Below are 18,584 nucleotides of genomic sequence, written 5' to 3' on the forward strand. Positions count from 1 at the left end.
CATGCAAAGTGCATTTTAAAAATAATGGCTTATTTAACTCTTCTATCTGAACAATGCAACTCTTCAAGGCTTTTTGTGGCTTCCTTGCTAGTTGTGAGTTTTCTGTATTTTTGTCTTGAAATATGGGCATTGTCAGTGTTGGTGAGGGCACTGTCAGACATAACTTTGCATTTTTTTGGCAAAAAGTGATGTCACAAGTACCATTCAGCTCTCAGCCTCAGTGTGTTGCTTGGGCACGTTTTCTCTAAGGGTCAAACTTTAACTTCATTTGAAATTCCTTATAGGAAACACTTATAATTTAGCTATATAATAGTTGGTATTTCTTTGTTTTCATAAAGACAGTCTGTTGTTTGGGATATGGATCAAGGCCAATGGATTCTCTGCTTCACCAGTTTTCTGCCAGGTGTGCATGGCTTGGGCTGCAGCAGGGATTGTGGTGGCCTCCCTGCATTGAGCATTTCATAGCGTATAACCTCTGTTTTTCTTCTTGGGGTTCTGAGATGGGTGTGTAACTCATAGGGGCTGCCCAGAGGAAAGTTCAGTTTGAAATGAGGTATTTAAAGATCCTGTAACTCTTGTTCCAAGAGTAATCTTTTTGCCAAGGTACCATACTTTTGAGGGCTGTGGACAGTTAACTTGGAGGGCTGATCTCTCCCCTTCACTATCCCAAATGCACCGTAGTTTGAGAAGGTTAATCAAAACATCTCATGTTTTCTCAGCTGTCTATCAGCTGTAAAACAGCCCGCGCAGGTGGTAGCATCAGCCACTCACCCACTTGGAGGATGAGAGACTCCTCGAGAAAAATTACTTGACTTGGCCCTTGCTTGGTAGCTGTACCTGTTAGCTTGTGGGGAAGGCTTTCACCACACCTACTGTGACTAACAGCGGTTAGAGAACTTGAGATAAAAGTCATTTTTTAATGTCTTTTGGGAGTATGATCTTGTGTGAGATTTGTCTGCTATTTGAATTTGCTGTGGATATGTCAGCCAATACAATTTGCTGTGGATATGTCAGCCAATACTGTGGTGGATAGGTCTTCATATACAGGTACTTTGTGCTTGGATGTTACTGATTTTCAGGTATGATACAGCATTAACCTGTGAAAATGCACCGGGTGTCATCTTAACCACTGCCTGATGTTATCATAAAGTAGTTTATGTTTCTAAAGATGTGAAACTGCAGGAGTTAGAAAACCTTTATTGGATATAATAGCGTAAAAAGTAAAACCAGTGTAGGAATTCCAAGTTACCATTCCAAGAATGCCATCTTAAAGCATAAACATCCATGTCCTCAGTGCTTGTGAGTTCATATGGTAATAGGTTTTTGGGGGGGGTTTTGTGTTTGTTTTTTTTTTTGGGGGGGGGGGGGGGTCTCTCCACCCCTTGGTTAGTCTTTAGAGAGCTGCCATTATGAATGCTCTTGTACACTTGTCATCTTCACTAGATACAGGGCATCTAGGAGTGATTGGTTTTGATGTCTGTTTTGGAACATGTGACTGGGGGCAGTTTTTCCATGTTTAGGTTCTTCTTATCTGCAGTTAGACTGCTTCAGTGTTTGTGAGATGCAGAGCTGCTGAAAGCTGTGGTGTTTGGTTGGAAGTAGAGAACTGCAGGGCAAGTTTCCCAGCAAAGCTGTTAGCTCATGATTTCCGTGGGCTGCTTTTGGATGCTCCACATCTTTGGTCTTTGAGCATAAGACTTGTGGCCAACTCCCTGCTGAGTCTTGAAGGAGGCTGAGCTGCACTGCATGCCTTTTATTTCTCAGTCCTGACACCACCTCTGTGTTGTCTGACCTTGTCATTTAGAAGTTTTCAGGCTCTACTCCCCACCTACCTTTGAGCAGAGAGTAAAAAGTCCTTGATCAGAACTGTGTCAGATCTGTCTCATATGGACAATGAGAAAAGAAAGGAATGTTTTACTTCACCTTGGTTTCCATGGCACCCTGGGAAAATTGCTCCTGAACTTTGAGGTGCTATCCTTCCAGGGTCTCCTAGCATTGAGAGAGAAGTAAAGGTAGCACTGACTGTTGTTGACTGCTTTATCCTGACAGCACTGGGCTAGCATGTCAGGATTTGGGAGAAGGAAGGATAATAAAGTGCTTTGAAGAGCCTTATATCTGTATTTTTGCCTATGTAGGCAGTTTGTTGCGCATTTGACCAGGAAGAAGTGTTCCTTTAAAAAAGGCAACAGAAGCATAGATGGTTCATCAAGATCACTTGTTGGCCTGGCACTCAGCAGAGCTAGAGACAACTAGCTACTGGCCCTGGAACAAGCGCTGGGCAGCTCAGATGCTGGGCTCTTACAGTGTCTCCTGTACATCACGTTCCACTTTCATGTCCCCTGTGGACATCCTTGAAGTCTTAACCTGAAGTAAATGAGAGTTATTCAATGACTTTTTTTCTTTTCCCACAGTGTTAGAGAGGTTAATTGCATCCTGTGCCTCCTGCTTTTCTGGCTATTTTGATGTGTTAATTTTTTTAGCATACATCTATTTATAAGGAAGGTTATTAAGTCATTTTCCTCAGTTCAGATGCTGCATTTTGTATTTGATGTAATGGTTTTGAATATACTTTATGAAGTTCTATGTAAACTTTATTCGTAAAAGCATTCTGAAAGATGAGAGGTTGTGTAATGGTTCCTGATTTATATTCCACTAAATATGCACATACATAAATATATCTTTCTTGGCTACATGTAGTGTCTCTTGAACGTGACTGTGGGGTGGGGGGAGGGAGAGAAGGTAGTGTTACAGTTTTCAGCAAGTATCTGTGTCTTCTGCTTGAAGCATAAAGGTCTGCTTTTGGATTCTAGGGAAGGAGGAAAAGCGACTTTTTAAATTTATATTTTTTTTAGTAATTATGTAAGGCCAGTTGCTTAAATAAGTAAATCTAAGGGGTTAGAGACACTCGAGGAAGCACCCCTAGTTGCAGATGATCAGTGCCCAGCCCACACTTTTACTCTTGTTTTGCTGAGTTTGTGCTGTGAGAGAAACCTGTGCTTTCAGTTCTGCAAGAAGATTCAGTCCAGGGCTTTGTAAGACATTACTTGGAATCCTTTTCCTAGACTTGCCAGGCTCTGTTTCTCCTTTGAAGAATGGGAGATTCTGGTGGCAAACCAACTACCTAAACTATCCACCTACACATTTACATGTGTAAATACATGTAGATATTAATTTACTCTGGTTGCTAGTGCAACCCTTTAACAGAACATTTCTAGGGGTCTGCTTTTCTACCCCAGCTTCTACCACAGAATTGTATCCATAGAAGAACCTTTGTCCAGCTCCTCTAAAGGGCAAGTGCCATCACAGAGTGGCGTAGGTAATTTTCAAAAAGAATTAATACCTGTGGGTTTTATTTGGTGCTTGTTAACTTATTAGGTCATACCTCTAGCAGGTGATTGGAAGAGAAATCATTATTTCATACTGAATTACTGAATCTTTACATTTTCTGTTGCAGGATAATGAGATCAGGACCTCTGTAACTTGATGTCATTGACAAGCAGGAATGAACTGCTGTAGCTCTGAGTCATTCCATCTGATGAATGCATGTGCCTGGTTCTGTACACTTAAGTGAGCAGATGACATTGTGTCACTGTAACATGGGATGCTGGAGACGCAAGTGAAGACATTGATCAGTTCTGTAGGGATGCAAAATAATTCAAAGGAGGAGTATGATAGATATGTCTGTGTTCCTATGAAAGGAACTTTTCATGTCCTTATTGCAGGTAGTTTTAGTCTTTCCTAAGTCAGCATAATGCAAGAAATCTTTCCCCTGTCACCCTCAGCAAGAGGAAAAGAAACATAAGCAACATGCATTTCAGTAGTTGAGGCTTTAGGTGAGCCAGACTGCATTTTAGGGTGTGTTTGTTCAGGCACTTGGCGATGCAGCTAGTTGAGGTGCTACTTGGAAAGACAGGTAATATAGCATTGCTCCTCTCTGGTTTGTAGGCATTTCAGGCTGTAATACGGAAAAGTGGTAATTGTTGGTATACAGAAAGGACTATCAAATCAGAATATAAAAGCATATTTTCACAAAAACCTATTTTCATTTGAAACCCAGAATTAAGGAAGCCATGATCAGGCAGGTTTGGTAGGAGCTGTCTGTGCTGCGTACAATACTCATGTACACATGTATCTTTGTAAGACAGTGAACTTTTTTAAGTGTTGACTTAGTTTAATCTCTGTTACACCTATGCCTTTCAATTCAGTTTTTCCTATTCCTGGAGACCTTGAGACCATTTCTGAGCTAGCTCCAAAGGCTTGGTATATCTCCTCATCTGTTCTTGAATCTCAGTTGCATCAGGAAGAAGGTAATTAATATGAGAGGAAGGATTCTCTTCTTCTTCCTCTACTCAAAGGTAGAATCAGTGGAGCATAGTGGGCAGTGTGTTTGCAGGAGCACAGCTTCAGCGTAGCCACACCAGTGATAAACTGGAGGCCAAGTCAGTGCTGTGGTTCCTGCCTTGGTTTCCTGCTCACTGCATTGCTCTGAAGTCTTGCATCTAAGACATTACGTAGCAAGATTGATTTATTTCTTTAAAAACAAAGGTATAGGTCATGTATATAAGGTACAGATATGGAATTTGCAGCCTTCAACCTGTTTTCTCAGGTAAATTTTGTAGAGGCAGCCATGAGCAATGCTAAAGCACTGGCATTGCCCATTTGTTATGAGAAAAAGGGGTTCCATAAATCTAATGGCCATTTCTTACTGCTCTAACTCCAATTTGGATAGCTTGGTGTAGCTCTTGAAGCAAATTTTCTGCCTCTTTTCTACCTCCTTGGCAAAATAACAGTCAATGCTGTAAGCCTAGTAAATGTTGGGCTGGTATAAAGGTGCCTGCATGCTTGTATAAGTGATTTCTCTAATTCAAGTGAAAAATCTGATCATTTTTGTTGTTGTTGTTATATTTTTTCTTGTTTAGTCTTTGAGTAAAACAAACATCAGGCTCACTTCTGCAGGGAAGATTTTGCATGAGAATTCTAGAATTGGAAAGCTGACTTTGATCTTCATCTCTCATTTTAAGAGATAAATGGAGTACTGTCACAGATTGCTGAAATTATTTTTCATTTCAGCCACAGCTCCAGCACTACAAATGCCTCAGAAAATGTAGGGGCAGACAAATTAGATTCAGTGGGAGAAAGGCTCATGATTATAAGATGCAGGAGAAAGGCAAATGGAGAGGATTGCCTTGATCATGAGCTTGGCAGACTTCTTAGTGGCTGCAGATTGTGAAAGATGTGAAAGATTCAGGAAGGATATTAGGGGCTCAGTGTAATACTTCACAAATAAGCAAATTAAATGTCCAAGACCATCTCTGTAATGTTTTCTGTATAATGTGGGCTTTGACTAGCACAGTGCTATTTGCATTTCAGATTTTATTTGTCATATTTCTAGTGTTACCACTTCAGGTAAAGAGGAGACTGCCGACTGAACTCACTGCCTTTTAGCTCCTTTAGAGCTGTTCCACCTTGCAAGACTGAAGAAAAAATGTGTAACTACAGTTATATATGAGTTGTGACAATATTTACCAACTTCTTTATAGAGTTTCTGGTACTTCATATGTAAATACCTTTGAAGTGATTCTGCCTGCATTCATCTGATGTTGTACTTGTTGCAAGCACTTTATTTAGTACCAAAAGTACCTTGAGCACACGGAGTTGCCAACACTGTAAATAGTGGTAGGATAGTTATTTGTAAATTCTGTTTCTCAGTAAAAATTGGTAATAAATTCATGGTAGCAACAACTTGTAATATACCTAGGTCAGCCCAAGCACCATGTGTGATAGTTTTGGTGCACACCAAAACTCTCACACACAGGATACTGATTAAAATTCTGCTGGCTTCAGGTTTTTCAGCTATAGCCTCAAATAAGCAATATCTGTGTAAAAATGAGTATTGTTGACAAGATCCATCACCTTTATCCCTGTTTGTATCTCCTGCTTTGCAAGTGCTCTTGGGGAAGCTGCAGGAATGTCTTGGAGGATGTGCAGTGCTGTGTGTAGACATGAGCTTGTTGATGCTGTGGCCATGAATATCTGGTCAATGCTTGTGCATACTTGCTTGGATCTGCAGATCAGTACATCTGGCTTTTAACTGCGTTGAGAAACTGATCCTAATTAAGCAGCCTATGTTGAGTACCAGTAGGCTTTAATAGTTGGCATCTGGACATGAGTGAGGGGATTGTGGATTGATCCAAGTATATACATCTCCAGCTGCTGATGTTTCTAGTTGCAATTGCTGCTGCCGCTAGCCATGATGCAAATGTCTTTCTGTATTCACTGAGATGAGGTTGTGCTGTCACAGGTCATCTTGTCCTGTTCAGTGTTCTTTTGCAGTATCCTTTACCACCTAAAAATATCAAATACAAGAACTGCTTTCTTGCAGTGTCTTCCAGTTGATAGGAGGTCCGTGTGTATTTTTGGACTCATGAAGATCAGTACAGTGCATTTCTTTAAACTATTTCTTTCATGTAGGTTTTTTTGTTGTTATGGATTTTGATAGGGACATTATTGCTCTGGTTGAGATACACTGCATTAAAACAATTTTATTGCTTACTCATGAGTGTAGCACAAACTGTTTTCTGTGTTCATTTGTCGTGGGCAGATCAATAATTTACTTGTATTTGTACCAGGACTTGATAGTCCAGATTTTGTAGTAAACCTACAGTTAACTCTTATTCTACTAAGGTAGTGGAATAATGACTGGGAACATCGTCTGTGTCATGTAGATAAGGCAATACAAATACTTGCAGATTGTCTTCAATAGCTGGGGTTGTCCTGTGCCCACATTTTTCTTGTGTATGTCAGTGTTTTCTGTCTTACTGAATAAAGACAGTCAGTTTTGGCATTTTGTGTGAAGATTGTAAAGCCTTGCTACAGCTCATTGCTGTGTAGGTAATTTCTTGCCCAGAGTACAGGTTTTTTTGGAAGTCAGATTTTCCTGTTAAAGGAAATGATGAAATGGAAGAAATGAAGGCATAGTTTGTACTGTTGCATGCTGATAGCCACATTAAAGATTCTTCTTGCCAGAACTGCACAGTATCATATGACATGATGCTCCTTATAAGCAGATAAAAAGTCAGGTTGAACACCAGCTCTTACAACCCTTTCCATTCAGGGAAAGATTCTGACAGAAGTAGCTTTGATTCCACCATGTATAAACTTGTCTGATCCTTTCTTTACCACGTCAGTCCTCTGGTCAGTCCTAAAGAGTCCCAAACCCCAGTTGTCCCAGGCTTAGTGTGTAGCAGCTTAACCACATACCTGATAGATTTGGTTTCCCTAAAAGTACTGGATCTCAAGGAGCAGTTCTTATTCCTTGCAGATATTTTTTCAGCATTTCTCCTTTCTCTAGGAAATAGTTTTCTCTTGATAGACCTCCACATCACCTGGGAATCTGAGCCAAATTGGTGCTTTATATCCCTGAAGTCCTTATAGTAAATTCACTTACTTGTGGGAACTGCAAAAGTAACAATCTTCTGTTCAAGCATGGAGTGCTAAAGGCCACAGAACATGGTGATTTGCTATTGGGAGCTGCTGTCGAAAAGTGTTGAAAAGATAAACTAGCTTTTGTATTGTTGACCAAATGTTCACTTGTTTCTGTCAACAAATAGTTTTGAGAACAGCAGCGAAAATGCTCTTTGGAATGAAAGTGTCCAGGAGAGAGGAAGTACATTAGCTTTGAACTTGTGTTTTGGAGTATATTTAAACACTGTCTGCACAGGAAACATTTAGGTGCAGCGACACAGAAGCCAAATTATATTTTGAAAACAATGATGGCTTACCAGTGATGCAGTGTACAGTGATTTCAAAACCAAACCCCCTTGTTTGGTAAAATACAAAGCCTGAAGTGAGCTTCCAGGCTTCAGCTTGAGTGCTTGCTGAAGGTGAAATGGTGAAACATCTTGGCTGCCTCCCTCCTAATAAATTAAACGTGCCTGGGAACGTTCCCAGGCACCATCCAACTGCCTTGTCCATTCTGTTCAACCCTTACCTAGCAGAGCAGGGGGTCTGCATCTGAATTGTCCAGTGTGACTGGGTCCCAATGGTGTGCGACTCACAAACCTGGGAATTGTGTGGGAGAACAATAATTGGCACAGCCTGGTGCTGGGGAATGTCCTAGCTGCTTTCTAGCATACATGATCATGTTCCAGGGCCTGGGAATATTTCCAGACAAGGCTTGACTTATGAGTGCAGATGTTAGTACTTGATTCTCCTGAAATCTTTATGGACTAACGCATGGAAAGGACTCTTTGCATCACACAAGATTTAAGATGATTCAGAAAGGTAGCTTTAGGAGTGAGTGATGCCTGTTTATTTTGAGGCAATAATTCTGCACTATTAAAAATCCGTACCTCCTGTCTTACTTTCAGATGGTTTTACTGGTGGTTAAAACATCTTTCAGAATTCAGTCACCTTTCCTGCACCACCTTTCAGGGATGAGTAGACATGCCTGCCCTCTGTCAGGCAATGGCTTGTGTATGAATGCACATACTGTGGCCTTTCATGGAAGTACTGTGTATTGAAGCATAGTTTTTAGGGTTGTGAGGAATTTAGTTTTGATCTGGTGTGCGTGTGTGTGAATTTTAAGAGTCTTGATTTATTGCCTGGCCGACGTGGTGAGGGGACGGTCTTGCACCTTGTGGGCAATGGATCTTTTATGTCAGCAGGAAAAGAGAAACCTCTTTATTTCTTTAGATGTTTCTTCTAGCAAACAGTAAAATCTTTGTTGAGCTGACTTCATTGATCATACGGAATGATTTCCTGCAGGCTCTTTCTTCTGTGTTTGATTGTGCATTACTGGAGTTTTAAGTATAGTCCTGGTGTAGAAGAAACAGTAAAACTAGTACTAATCCCAGCTCTAAGCAGATATGCATCCCAGAGGATAGCATGTCATATAAACCGATGACTTTGGAGCAGTTTTCTGTGCCTCTTGGCCTGTCCTCCCTCCATGGTGTTTTGAGCTTCATTCCAAGCTGTGGCTCTGTCTCACAGTCTGTTTCAGGATACTGTTTGTCTTCCTGTAGGTTGTGGAATATGCTGTCAGCTTTAAATATTAATAGGGAGAAGAGGTTGGCAATACAATATACTGTTCCTGTTCATCTTGTTTTGTCAAGGGCTATGAAATTTTACTTTTGCATGTGCTGTATTAAAAGCCTTGTGAACTGAATGCATGGCACGTCGTGCTTACACCAGTGATGCACCCCACAATTTTGGGAACAAGTAATCTCTGTGACAGCTCCGCAGTTTTGGAGCACTGCTTTGTATGAAGGATCCATTTCTCAAAGGTAGTGAGCTGTCAGAGCTCACTGTGTCAATTAATATGCAGCAGGCTTTGTGTCTGCTGATTGTTCTTCTAATTGCATGTAAAGATGATCTGTCTTAGCAGCAGTAGTGGTGCATATTTAAGGACACAGTGCAGTGCAGAGATGCTCCCTGGTGTCCGTGTGTCTTCAGGGCAGCTACTCCAATCCTTGCAAAGCTTCTGGCGACCCAGGGTTCTGACTACATTTTAGGAATGTGGAAAAGAGAGGCTGCAGGCCCTGCTGATGCAGCCATGGGCAGGATCCCTCTTTGCCCACTCGTTCGGGAGAGCTGTGATGCTGCTTGTGACCTGGATGCAACTTGTTCAGGATGGTTGGCTTTTGTGAAGAGCTGGACCTGTGCCAGAGAATGGGCCTTCATCTCTGGCTCTCTGCTGCTCTCTACTAGGCAAACTCATCTAGTACAAGATTTTACTTGTACCTATAATCAGTAATATATCAAAAGGCCTTATTGTATTTAACATATTTATTTGTGATAAAAGCAGGCTGTTGCCACCCACAGTTACACTCTCCTTCTTCGTAGTGCTCATATAACTACAGTGCAGAGAAGTGATCTGACTGAAAAGTAACTCAAAACGTGTATTTTCAGCCGTGTTTGTTCTCTGGTCAGATAGCCAGTTTATTGATTTGGGTTGCTTCTCACTAGCATGCACATTTCAGCCCCGCTGGGATGGCATTAGAAATGAGGTGTGTGGTAGAGGCAAGAAGAAAGCAAGACCCATTCATTGCCTTCACCAGTTGCCAACACTTAAGTTTTAATAAAAGTCACTGTGGAATGTAGGTGGTTGTCAGCCCTGAAAGTGGTTTCAAGTCCAATGAAGTCCAATGAAGTGTTGTCTGCTCTTTTGTTTTGTAACACTAATGAATTTTCCCTGTGTAATGAGAAGAAATAAAAACATCAACCTCACTTTACTTTTCTTAAGCACTCAATCCAAACTTGAGTGTATCAGCTAAACTTGGTAATTTAAATTTCAGTCACAACACTTGTATTTAAAATCAGAAGTTTGGTGGCCTTGGATTCTTCCTGTTGCAGCTTTTCAGAGGCTGTTAATTGTAAAGGTAATACAGCAGCCAGCCAACTTCAGGCTGCATAATTAGGAAGCAGAGATTTAAGTTGCTTGTGAAATAAATTCTCCCCGTTTATGAAGTGAGAGGTTTAGTTGTGTGTTACTTATATAAAATAAAGTGTCTGTTCTCAGTGGTCACTGAGGAGCAAGTATGTTATAGAACTGAGCTTCATTTATGCTTCTGAAAGTCTGCTGCCTGTTTACAATCCTATGCTGTTTTCTTGCTTTGTTTAAATTTGCCTCTGCTTTAGTTTGTGTCTATGACTGAATGTTCCTTTATATTTCCCATTGTAATCTGCTCCTTGAGCCAGTTTGATAAGGGCTTAGCTGCCTTTCCTTTTCTCCTGCTTGATTTAGCAATTTAAGTTATGTGATAGTTGAATCTTAAGTTACTACACTGTAAAGCATTCTGGTTTTTATGCAGCGTGTAAGAATATTAAGCTGTTTAATCAAGGAGAGTACAGAAAACAGCTAAATATCAGCTAAAATGTGTTTTTCTTCAGAGTTTGAATTTCTGTTTTGCAGAATAGCAGCAAATTAGTCTGTGCATGGAAATGAGATTAATGCTGAAGTGGTGATACATGAACTTTAGATTGTGATGTTCAGTTTTGATACACATGGCCTTTGTTTGAAGTCTTAGGACAGTTTATGTTTAGAAACAAACAAAAACAAAAAAAGAAAAAAACCAACCCAACCCAGAAACTACCTTTTAAAATTGAATTTTGTAAAGAACTAGGCTGAGGAAGTTTTGCCTGTTTTAAGGAACATTGCAACTGTATCAATTACTTAAAACCTGAGAACTTGTTCACCTTTAAAAACATTTATCATTTACCTTGAATCACTTGTTCCATTTTGATAGCCTCCTTCATATAGAAAATATAGCATGAGATGTGAGTTTAAATGCCAGTCTAACAGTGCTCTATCTTCTATGTGAAAGGAAGTATTCTGTACATTTTTCCATGTTTGACATCATGGTGTTTTGAATAACCATGTTCCATATTCATATCAATTTTTTGTTTTTGTTTTCAATTTATGCACAGCACTTGCTCTGAAATTTGGGGACTGAGTACACCAAACACGATAGATCAGTGGGATACAGCAGGCCTTTACAGCTTCTCTGAACAAACCAGGTGAATATTCTGCCCTCTCTCGCATCATAAAAATCTTGTGGGAGGGATTGGCTTTGGAGGGTCTGTAATGGGATGCTTTAGCTATAAAATAGACTAAAATGATTCCTAGGCCTCTCACGGTACAGCATTTTGAAGTATTTCCTTGCCAGTGTAGAAATCAGTGTGTTCACAGCTGATGTTTTGACCAATGAAACTCTTAATTCTACTATTACTCCTTTTTCATGCCAGTGCTATTGAAAGAATGGGAAGACTTGTTAAATGCAAGCTCTAATGTGATTTGGTATTTATATTAACAAAATTGGAAAACTTAATTCTTTAGACTTAATCTTACAAAGTGTTTAAACTGCTTTGTATGCCACAAGCTTTCAGTTAAATCTTGCTAATTGGCTCAGATACGAGCTACTAAAGAATTGTTTGTAAATTCTTCAGTACTTAATGGTGGGCAAATTCTAAACAGGGTCTTTATTTTTTCATGTCACATTACTTGATTTGTGTATTGAGGTTTGTCTCCCATCCCATAACAATCATAAACATCTGCATTTGTGTAAGCATATGCAGTCTGTCTTAAAACTAGCAAAACATTTTCAGCTGGTAGCAAGGCAGATGAAGTGAAGAAGATAAACAGTACAGCCCTTACAAGATGTGCATTCATGTGTTTTGCATTGCAGTTATACTGCCATGTGGATCACTTGGGCAGCTGATTGCTTATAGGCTTATTTGCAGTCCTGTGGGAGTTCTTATGCTTAAAACCATAAAGCATCCATGCCACAGCAAAGCCTTGAGGTGCCTTTAGCAGTGGAAGGGACCATTAAGTGTGTGATTTTATTTTTGACAACTGTCTTCTGCATTTAAAAAAAAGAAGTATATGAAGCAATCATTCTAAATACTTGGTTGTATGTAAGTGGCTTTTAATGAACTCTAAAATTCACTGGCAATAATTTGAGCAGCTCAAACACGAGTTGACATTGCTTGATACGATCATTTTCATCGCATTTGAAGCCTTTTAATTAGAGTGTAGATGCCACTAGCAGAGTCAACGCACTGAATTCTGAGAATGAGCTACCCATGTGTGTTACTCTCTTGCTGGAGTGATGGAGGCAGCACGCAGTCTGTAAATGCTTCTCCACATCTTTCCCCTGCAGATCTCTCGATGGCCGCCTGCAGGTGTCTCACCGCAAGGGATTGCCACATGTCATTTACTGCCGCCTGTGGCGCTGGCCCGACCTTCACAGCCACCATGAACTTAAGGCAATTGAAAACTGTGAATATGCTTTTAATCTTAAAAAGGATGAAGTATGTGTAAACCCTTACCACTACCAGAGAGTGGAGACACCAGGTAGGAGGACTGCTTCTGACTTTCTGTGTCAGCATCTGTTTGTGTTTATTCAGCATAGTGTTTTAAATCAAAAACAAGAGAAAGGCGATGTCCTCTCTTGATAGAAGTACAAGATTCTTTTTGAGATCGTATCCCTGAAAGTTTTTAATAGTAAAGTTACTGAAAAACCTTTACAAATGTGTTTGTAAACACTTCCAGGACTGCTAGCAGTTTCCAGCTGGCCAGGTGCATTTCAGACTGGATAGGACAAAAAAGTCGATTTACCTTTGCTAATGTGAAATAGTCTCACTGAAGGCACCTTAGGAATCCCATCTCTTGCAGTAACTAGCTATGCAAATATAGTATTTGCAGGGCTGAGTTTCAGAAGATTTCAAAACATCTGAAGAAACTCCTAGATTTATATTTTTCGTTTTAGCTCACAAAATTGTGTATTTTCATTACCAGTTATTTTTGAATTTTGCCTTTCCAGTCTTGCCTCCTGTGCTTGTGCCACGGCACACTGAGATCCTAACGGAGCTGCCACCTCTGGATGACTATACCCATTCCATTCCTGAGAACACTAACTTTCCAGCTGGGATTGAACCACAGAGCAATTACATACCAGGTATTTTCTCAACTCCCGCTCTAGACAGCCAGTTCTGGCATTGTACCACTGGAAAAAAGATGGTCATTTCATCCTTGTAAATGATCAAATTAATTGAAATATGCACTAAATTAGATTTAGTTGATTTCATATATTAATTCCAGTGGAAATACCGAAATACTGTTGTTTGCAGAACATAATCCTGCATGAAACCATATTGTTGTCATTTCACAATAGCTGACTTGGTTTCAGTAGCTTGTTTGAGATTCAGAATGCTAATAAGTCCAAAGTAGATCTTCACCTTCTGCTTTAAGCCTCTTTCACATGCAGGGGTTGCCAAATGCTGTGCATCTGAGATTGAGTAATAAACTGATGCTCAATCTCATCCTATGTAACATGTAGAGAAAACTTTTAAGTTGCAAGGCAGTGACTTAAAAAGTGTCTTGATCTGTAGTTCACACCAGTAGTGGTCTGCTTTAGCTTTTTGTTACTATTGTGTGCATACTGTTTTATCTTTCTAATATGAAAGAGCAACCTAACAGTATTGAACTGCGAAGAATTTCTCCTCCCTCTTTTTTCCCCCTTTTTCACTCCCAAACAAACAACAATGCTAATCTTCTGCACCTGAAACCCTGTTACCCTCATTGAGACATAAAATCAGTGACCTTTTTTTCCTGCCCCAACTTCCTGTTTCCTATCTCTTCAGGAAGTCACGTGGAGTGTAAAACCAAGTAAAGCTGAAGTTTGCTCATAAATGTTTAATGCATTCATGCTACGAATAAGCTGAAAATTCACATCTGCAGTCTCTGAAAGAATGAGATGACTGCCCCAAAACTCAAATAGGTGCAATGTACAAGTTGTACATACAGGTCTTAAGCAGAATTTTGCTTGTGTTTTCTTTAAATATATCCAAGAATTGAAATGGCATTAAACAATCAATTAATTTGACCTTTCTGTTTAACTGTGGCCATATCTGTTTCCACCTTTATAGAGCAATTTAAGGTGCTAGAAGTTGGTGTTGCTTTCTTACCTTGTGTGTACTTTTTTAACTCAAACTGAGAGCTTTTGGTAAGATTTGCAAACAGCTTACTGGAAAGCCACTTTCTGCAAATCCAGTGCTATGGAAATAAGCTTTAGTAGTTATTTGCAGGAAGTTTGCTCAAGGTGATTGTAGGAATTCACATGATCTTCAAATGTTTATGCAGGTAACCACACCTCCTTCTCTTTGTCACGGACACCCTCCTCCTGTGCTCATACCATGGTGTCTTACTTTATTTGATTTTGCTGACTTAATCTGGAATGCTTGGCTGGGTTCTGATAAGCCTTGTGTGCCTTGATAGCCTTCTTCAAGAAGAAGAGAACGGTTTTCTTCAGTGGGAGGGCAGGCTCACGTCTGGTAGCTTTGTACCCCAAACCTGTCTCGGTACTTGATCTGCAAGAGAGCTCGGTGGTCACAAAGGTGCAGGGTGGCCTTTGGGAGCTGCATGTCCCAGTTCAGGTTCTGGATGGGCTGAGCTGCATCATCCACAATTCTGGCAGCACTCAAGCTCTACTACAAATTTTTGGTGCCCCACCTGAGTGTTCATTTCCACCTGCATGGTGCTCAACCTCTCACCCTAAACTGCTAACAGTACTAGGTAGAGTAAATCATCTCTGTTTGGGCAGAGACTAGACGTGGAAAATAATCTGTTCCAAAGAGCCTAGATTAGCAACTGGAAACAGGAGTCATGGGTTGGATTGAAAATGTGTATTGACCTTTTGCCACAGCTGTGGGCTTAACTGTAGCTAATGATTTGAAGAAGGGTGGAGTCCCCTTTATCACAATGAATGCTGTAAAAAGTCTTCAAAATGGATATGATTTTTGTTATCATATTTCTTACTCTGATGATTTCCTTTAATTGTCCTTTTAAATGGAATTCTGTCATGTCTATATTTAGCACACAGAATGAATCAAAGATAAAATTCTCTCAGTTCATTTTAATTTAATCAACTGACTTAATCTAGTTTCCTTGCACTGGTTTCCTTCTGATCTCACAATGTTGCAGTACCTCTCAGACATGATGCTTGTTATAACTTTATTTTATTTCTTAAGCAAAAAGGCTTTATCTTTAAATTTCTACTGTTTGGTAATAATGTAATTAAAGGTGGTTAACCCCTGGAAGTTTCAGAGACAATTCGAAGGTGATTGCAGAGATAGTTAGCTTCAAACACTTTCACTAAAGAAACACAGGTTTTGCCTGTAATATGTAGGAAAAGACATTTGCCCAGTTCAAAGAAATTTATTTCCTGAAAGGTAGTTGGTTAACTCATTATCTGGATTACAAAGAACATCTTGAGTGGAGAAAAGGAACATGCATACTCTCCTGGGTTTTGAAGATATTTCTGAGGAATTAGACACAGTTTCTGGTGTCAGAACACTTCAAAGTCGGTACTGAATTTACTTTGGTCTGTGAAATTCTGTCTTTAAAGAAAGCTAGTTAAAAGAGTAGATGATAGTTTTAATAGAGCTTAGAAGTATTTGTAGTAACAGTAACAGAACTTGTGCGGTGTTCTAAGTTAATATAGTTATAAATGAGTCAAATCAGCTGTTGTGTATGGAAGTAATACATATTTGGGGACTGAACTGAAAAACAACCTTTAAAGCTAACAACTTCAGTAAGGTGTGGGAGGGTATCTGATCTGATGGTGATCCTACCTAAAGACAGCTCACATTATTTTTTTGTGGAAATCACCACATGGTTTTTTTCACTTGTAATTCTACTAAATATGAAAGCTGTTGATCACAATTGCAAAATTGTTACTCATTGTAGTGACAGCATCTTGTCTTAAATGGAACAAGGATTCTGGTATTTATATAACAAATTTCAGCAACTGACTGACATACAAAAGAAGATACATTTTACATACCAATAAGCCAGGTAACATGTTTGAAGTCCTGCTGTAAGGTAAAAGGGAAGGCACAATGACATTCAGATTCAGTGTTCAGGTAGGTGTAACAGGGCTCGTGAAGGTGTCATGACAAAATCCACAAGACTTAGATCTTACAGAAGTTTGCCTAGTAGTTTTACAAATTGGTGGATTTTTCTTTTTTTTCTTTTTTTTTTTTATAAGAAACACCTCCTCCAGGATATATCAGTGAAGATGGAGAAACAAGTGACCAGCAGCTGAACCAAAGCATGGATACAGGTAACATTTATTTGTCATTACTTTCAAGGCTTTGTATTACTAGCTGTGATTCCCTCTGCATAGGAGCATGAATGCAGCCCTAAAGATGATTGCAGTTTTCCTCTATAAAACTTGGTGTTTTATGCCTAAAATACCACTTTCAGTCTTTAATGAACAAAGCAGTTTTTTTGCCAGGGAAATGCTTCTAAAACGTTCAGCGACATATTAAGTATATTACATTTGTTCTGTAACAGAAGCATACAAGTCTAATTAAGACTTCACCAGAAACCCTTAAATGGATTTTAATAGCTAATTGGTTTCAACCATTCCCCGGCAAACAGGTTCATTGAAGCACGGTGTCTGTTGGCCTAAGCAAGGTATAGACATTCTGTGTTCTGAGAACCTGTCTCTAACTCTGACAAACTTACCACTTGTGCCATGTTTCAAATTAATTCTTGTGTGGAATGTTCTGTGGCTAAAGGAACACCATTTGTGCCTTTGTATGTAAGGGTTTCTAGATAATGTGGTTGACCTTAGACTTGGACAAAGCACAGTTTATGTGCTGGGTAAGAACCTCCTGCTGTGTATTGGCAGACTCAAGTGTGCTTGGTTAGCTAATGTTAGCAACATTTTCAGTAAGTTGGAATCCTTTGCACCAGTTTCTGTAAGAACTGCAATATTTTCCCACTATGTGACAATAAATACCTTAATTAAAACAGCCTGACATCAGCAGTCACTGTAGGAATGTTTCTGTGAAAGCCTTTCTGTATTTTGCCACCGTGTGTGCAAATTGTGTTGGAGAGTTTTTATGAGTGTTTAAATTCCTCCTTCTGGGAAAGAATTATTTCCTCAAATGAGGAAATCTAGCTTGCTCTTTTCTGGCCATCATAGAATCATAAATTATAGAATGGTTTGGGATAAAAGGGACCTTAGAGACCGTCTCTTTCCACCAGGGACACCTTCCACTACCCCATGTTGCTCCCAGCCCTGTCCAGCCTGGCCTTGGACACTTCCAGGTATGGGGCAGTCACAGCTTCTCTGGGAAACCTGTGCCAGGGCCTCACCATCCTCAGCATAGAGTTTTTTTTTTCCCAATATCTAATCTAATCTCTCCTCTTTCAGTTTGAAGTCTTTCCCTCTTGTTCTGTCACTACCTGCTCTTATAAACACTCCCTTTCCAACTTTCTTGAAGGCTCCCTTCAGATACCTCAAGGTCTTTTCCAAGATAAACCTTTTCCTTTGAGAACAGAGAGGCAATGTCTTGCTGGTCTCGACTCTTTCTTACCTATTTTTTCACTGAATTTGGGAATTCACTACCTTCTCACTGGAGAAGTGCATAAATAACATTGAGAGTGTGCACAAAGTGGCAGAGTTCTGCCAAATACAATGCTAAGGTAATTTGAGTCTTTACAGGGAGGGGTGGGTATCCTGGAACTCTAGAAGATTGAATGAAATCCTGATTCAGAGTAAGCGTGTGATCTTCTAGAAAACTGAGGTTTCTTACTCTGAAAAGCTTCAATGAAAACCTGATGTAGATAATGGTTATGCCTACTAATCTGAAATAACAAAAACCATTTGCTCTGAAACCTGTCTGTCTTGCTTCAACAGGATCTCCAGCAGAGCTGTCTCCTAGTACTCTCTCTCCAGTTAATCATAGCCTGGGTAAGCTGAAAATACTTACAATTATTTCTCCATGTGTAGTGCCTCTTCATTATATATGTAATTACTTTAAAAGTGAAAATGTGCTGTAAGAAATTAAGAGCTATATTAAGAGGTCACTGTTGTGTTGGCTTCCTGATGTTAAGCATAATGGGGCTGGGTTAAGCACTTGTTAACAATTACTCTATTTCTGTACCTGTTGAGCTTGTAGTAAAGAGAAGCAGGGTTTTTGTTTTTGTGTGTGTGTGTGTGTGTGCAGGAATAGCATTTAAAAATGAATATTTTAAAAGGATGTTTGCCTCTCCATAATGCTGCCCAGACTTG

At 39.7% G+C, this 18,584-nt stretch overlaps 1 protein-coding gene across 5 annotated transcripts in view; it reads left to right on the plus strand.

Annotated features, from left to right (window-relative positions):
* Positions 1-18,584, plus strand: part of SMAD2 (SMAD family member 2) — a 50,025-nt gene that overhangs the window by 21,917 nt on the left and 9,524 nt on the right. For 3 of the 5 annotated variants that reach the window (XM_038124181.1, XM_038124185.1, XM_038124184.1), the window contains 5 exons: positions 11,428-11,517; positions 12,660-12,853; positions 13,323-13,457; positions 16,548-16,622; positions 18,210-18,263. In XM_038124181.1, the coding sequence (XP_037980109.1) occupies positions 11,428-11,517; positions 12,660-12,853; positions 13,323-13,457; positions 16,548-16,622; positions 18,210-18,263 (548 nt within the window). The remainder of the gene's footprint in view (positions 1-11,427; positions 11,518-12,659; positions 12,854-13,322; positions 13,458-16,547; positions 16,623-18,209; positions 18,264-18,584) is intronic. The other 2 variants (XM_038124182.1, XM_038124186.1) reach the window with 1 other exon arrangement.

The sequence above is a fragment of the Motacilla alba genome, chromosome Z, assembly GCF_015832195.1.
Source record: "Motacilla alba alba isolate MOTALB_02 chromosome Z, Motacilla_alba_V1.0_pri, whole genome shotgun sequence".
In the NCBI taxonomy this organism is placed as follows: Eukaryota; Metazoa; Chordata; class Aves; order Passeriformes; family Motacillidae; genus Motacilla; species Motacilla alba.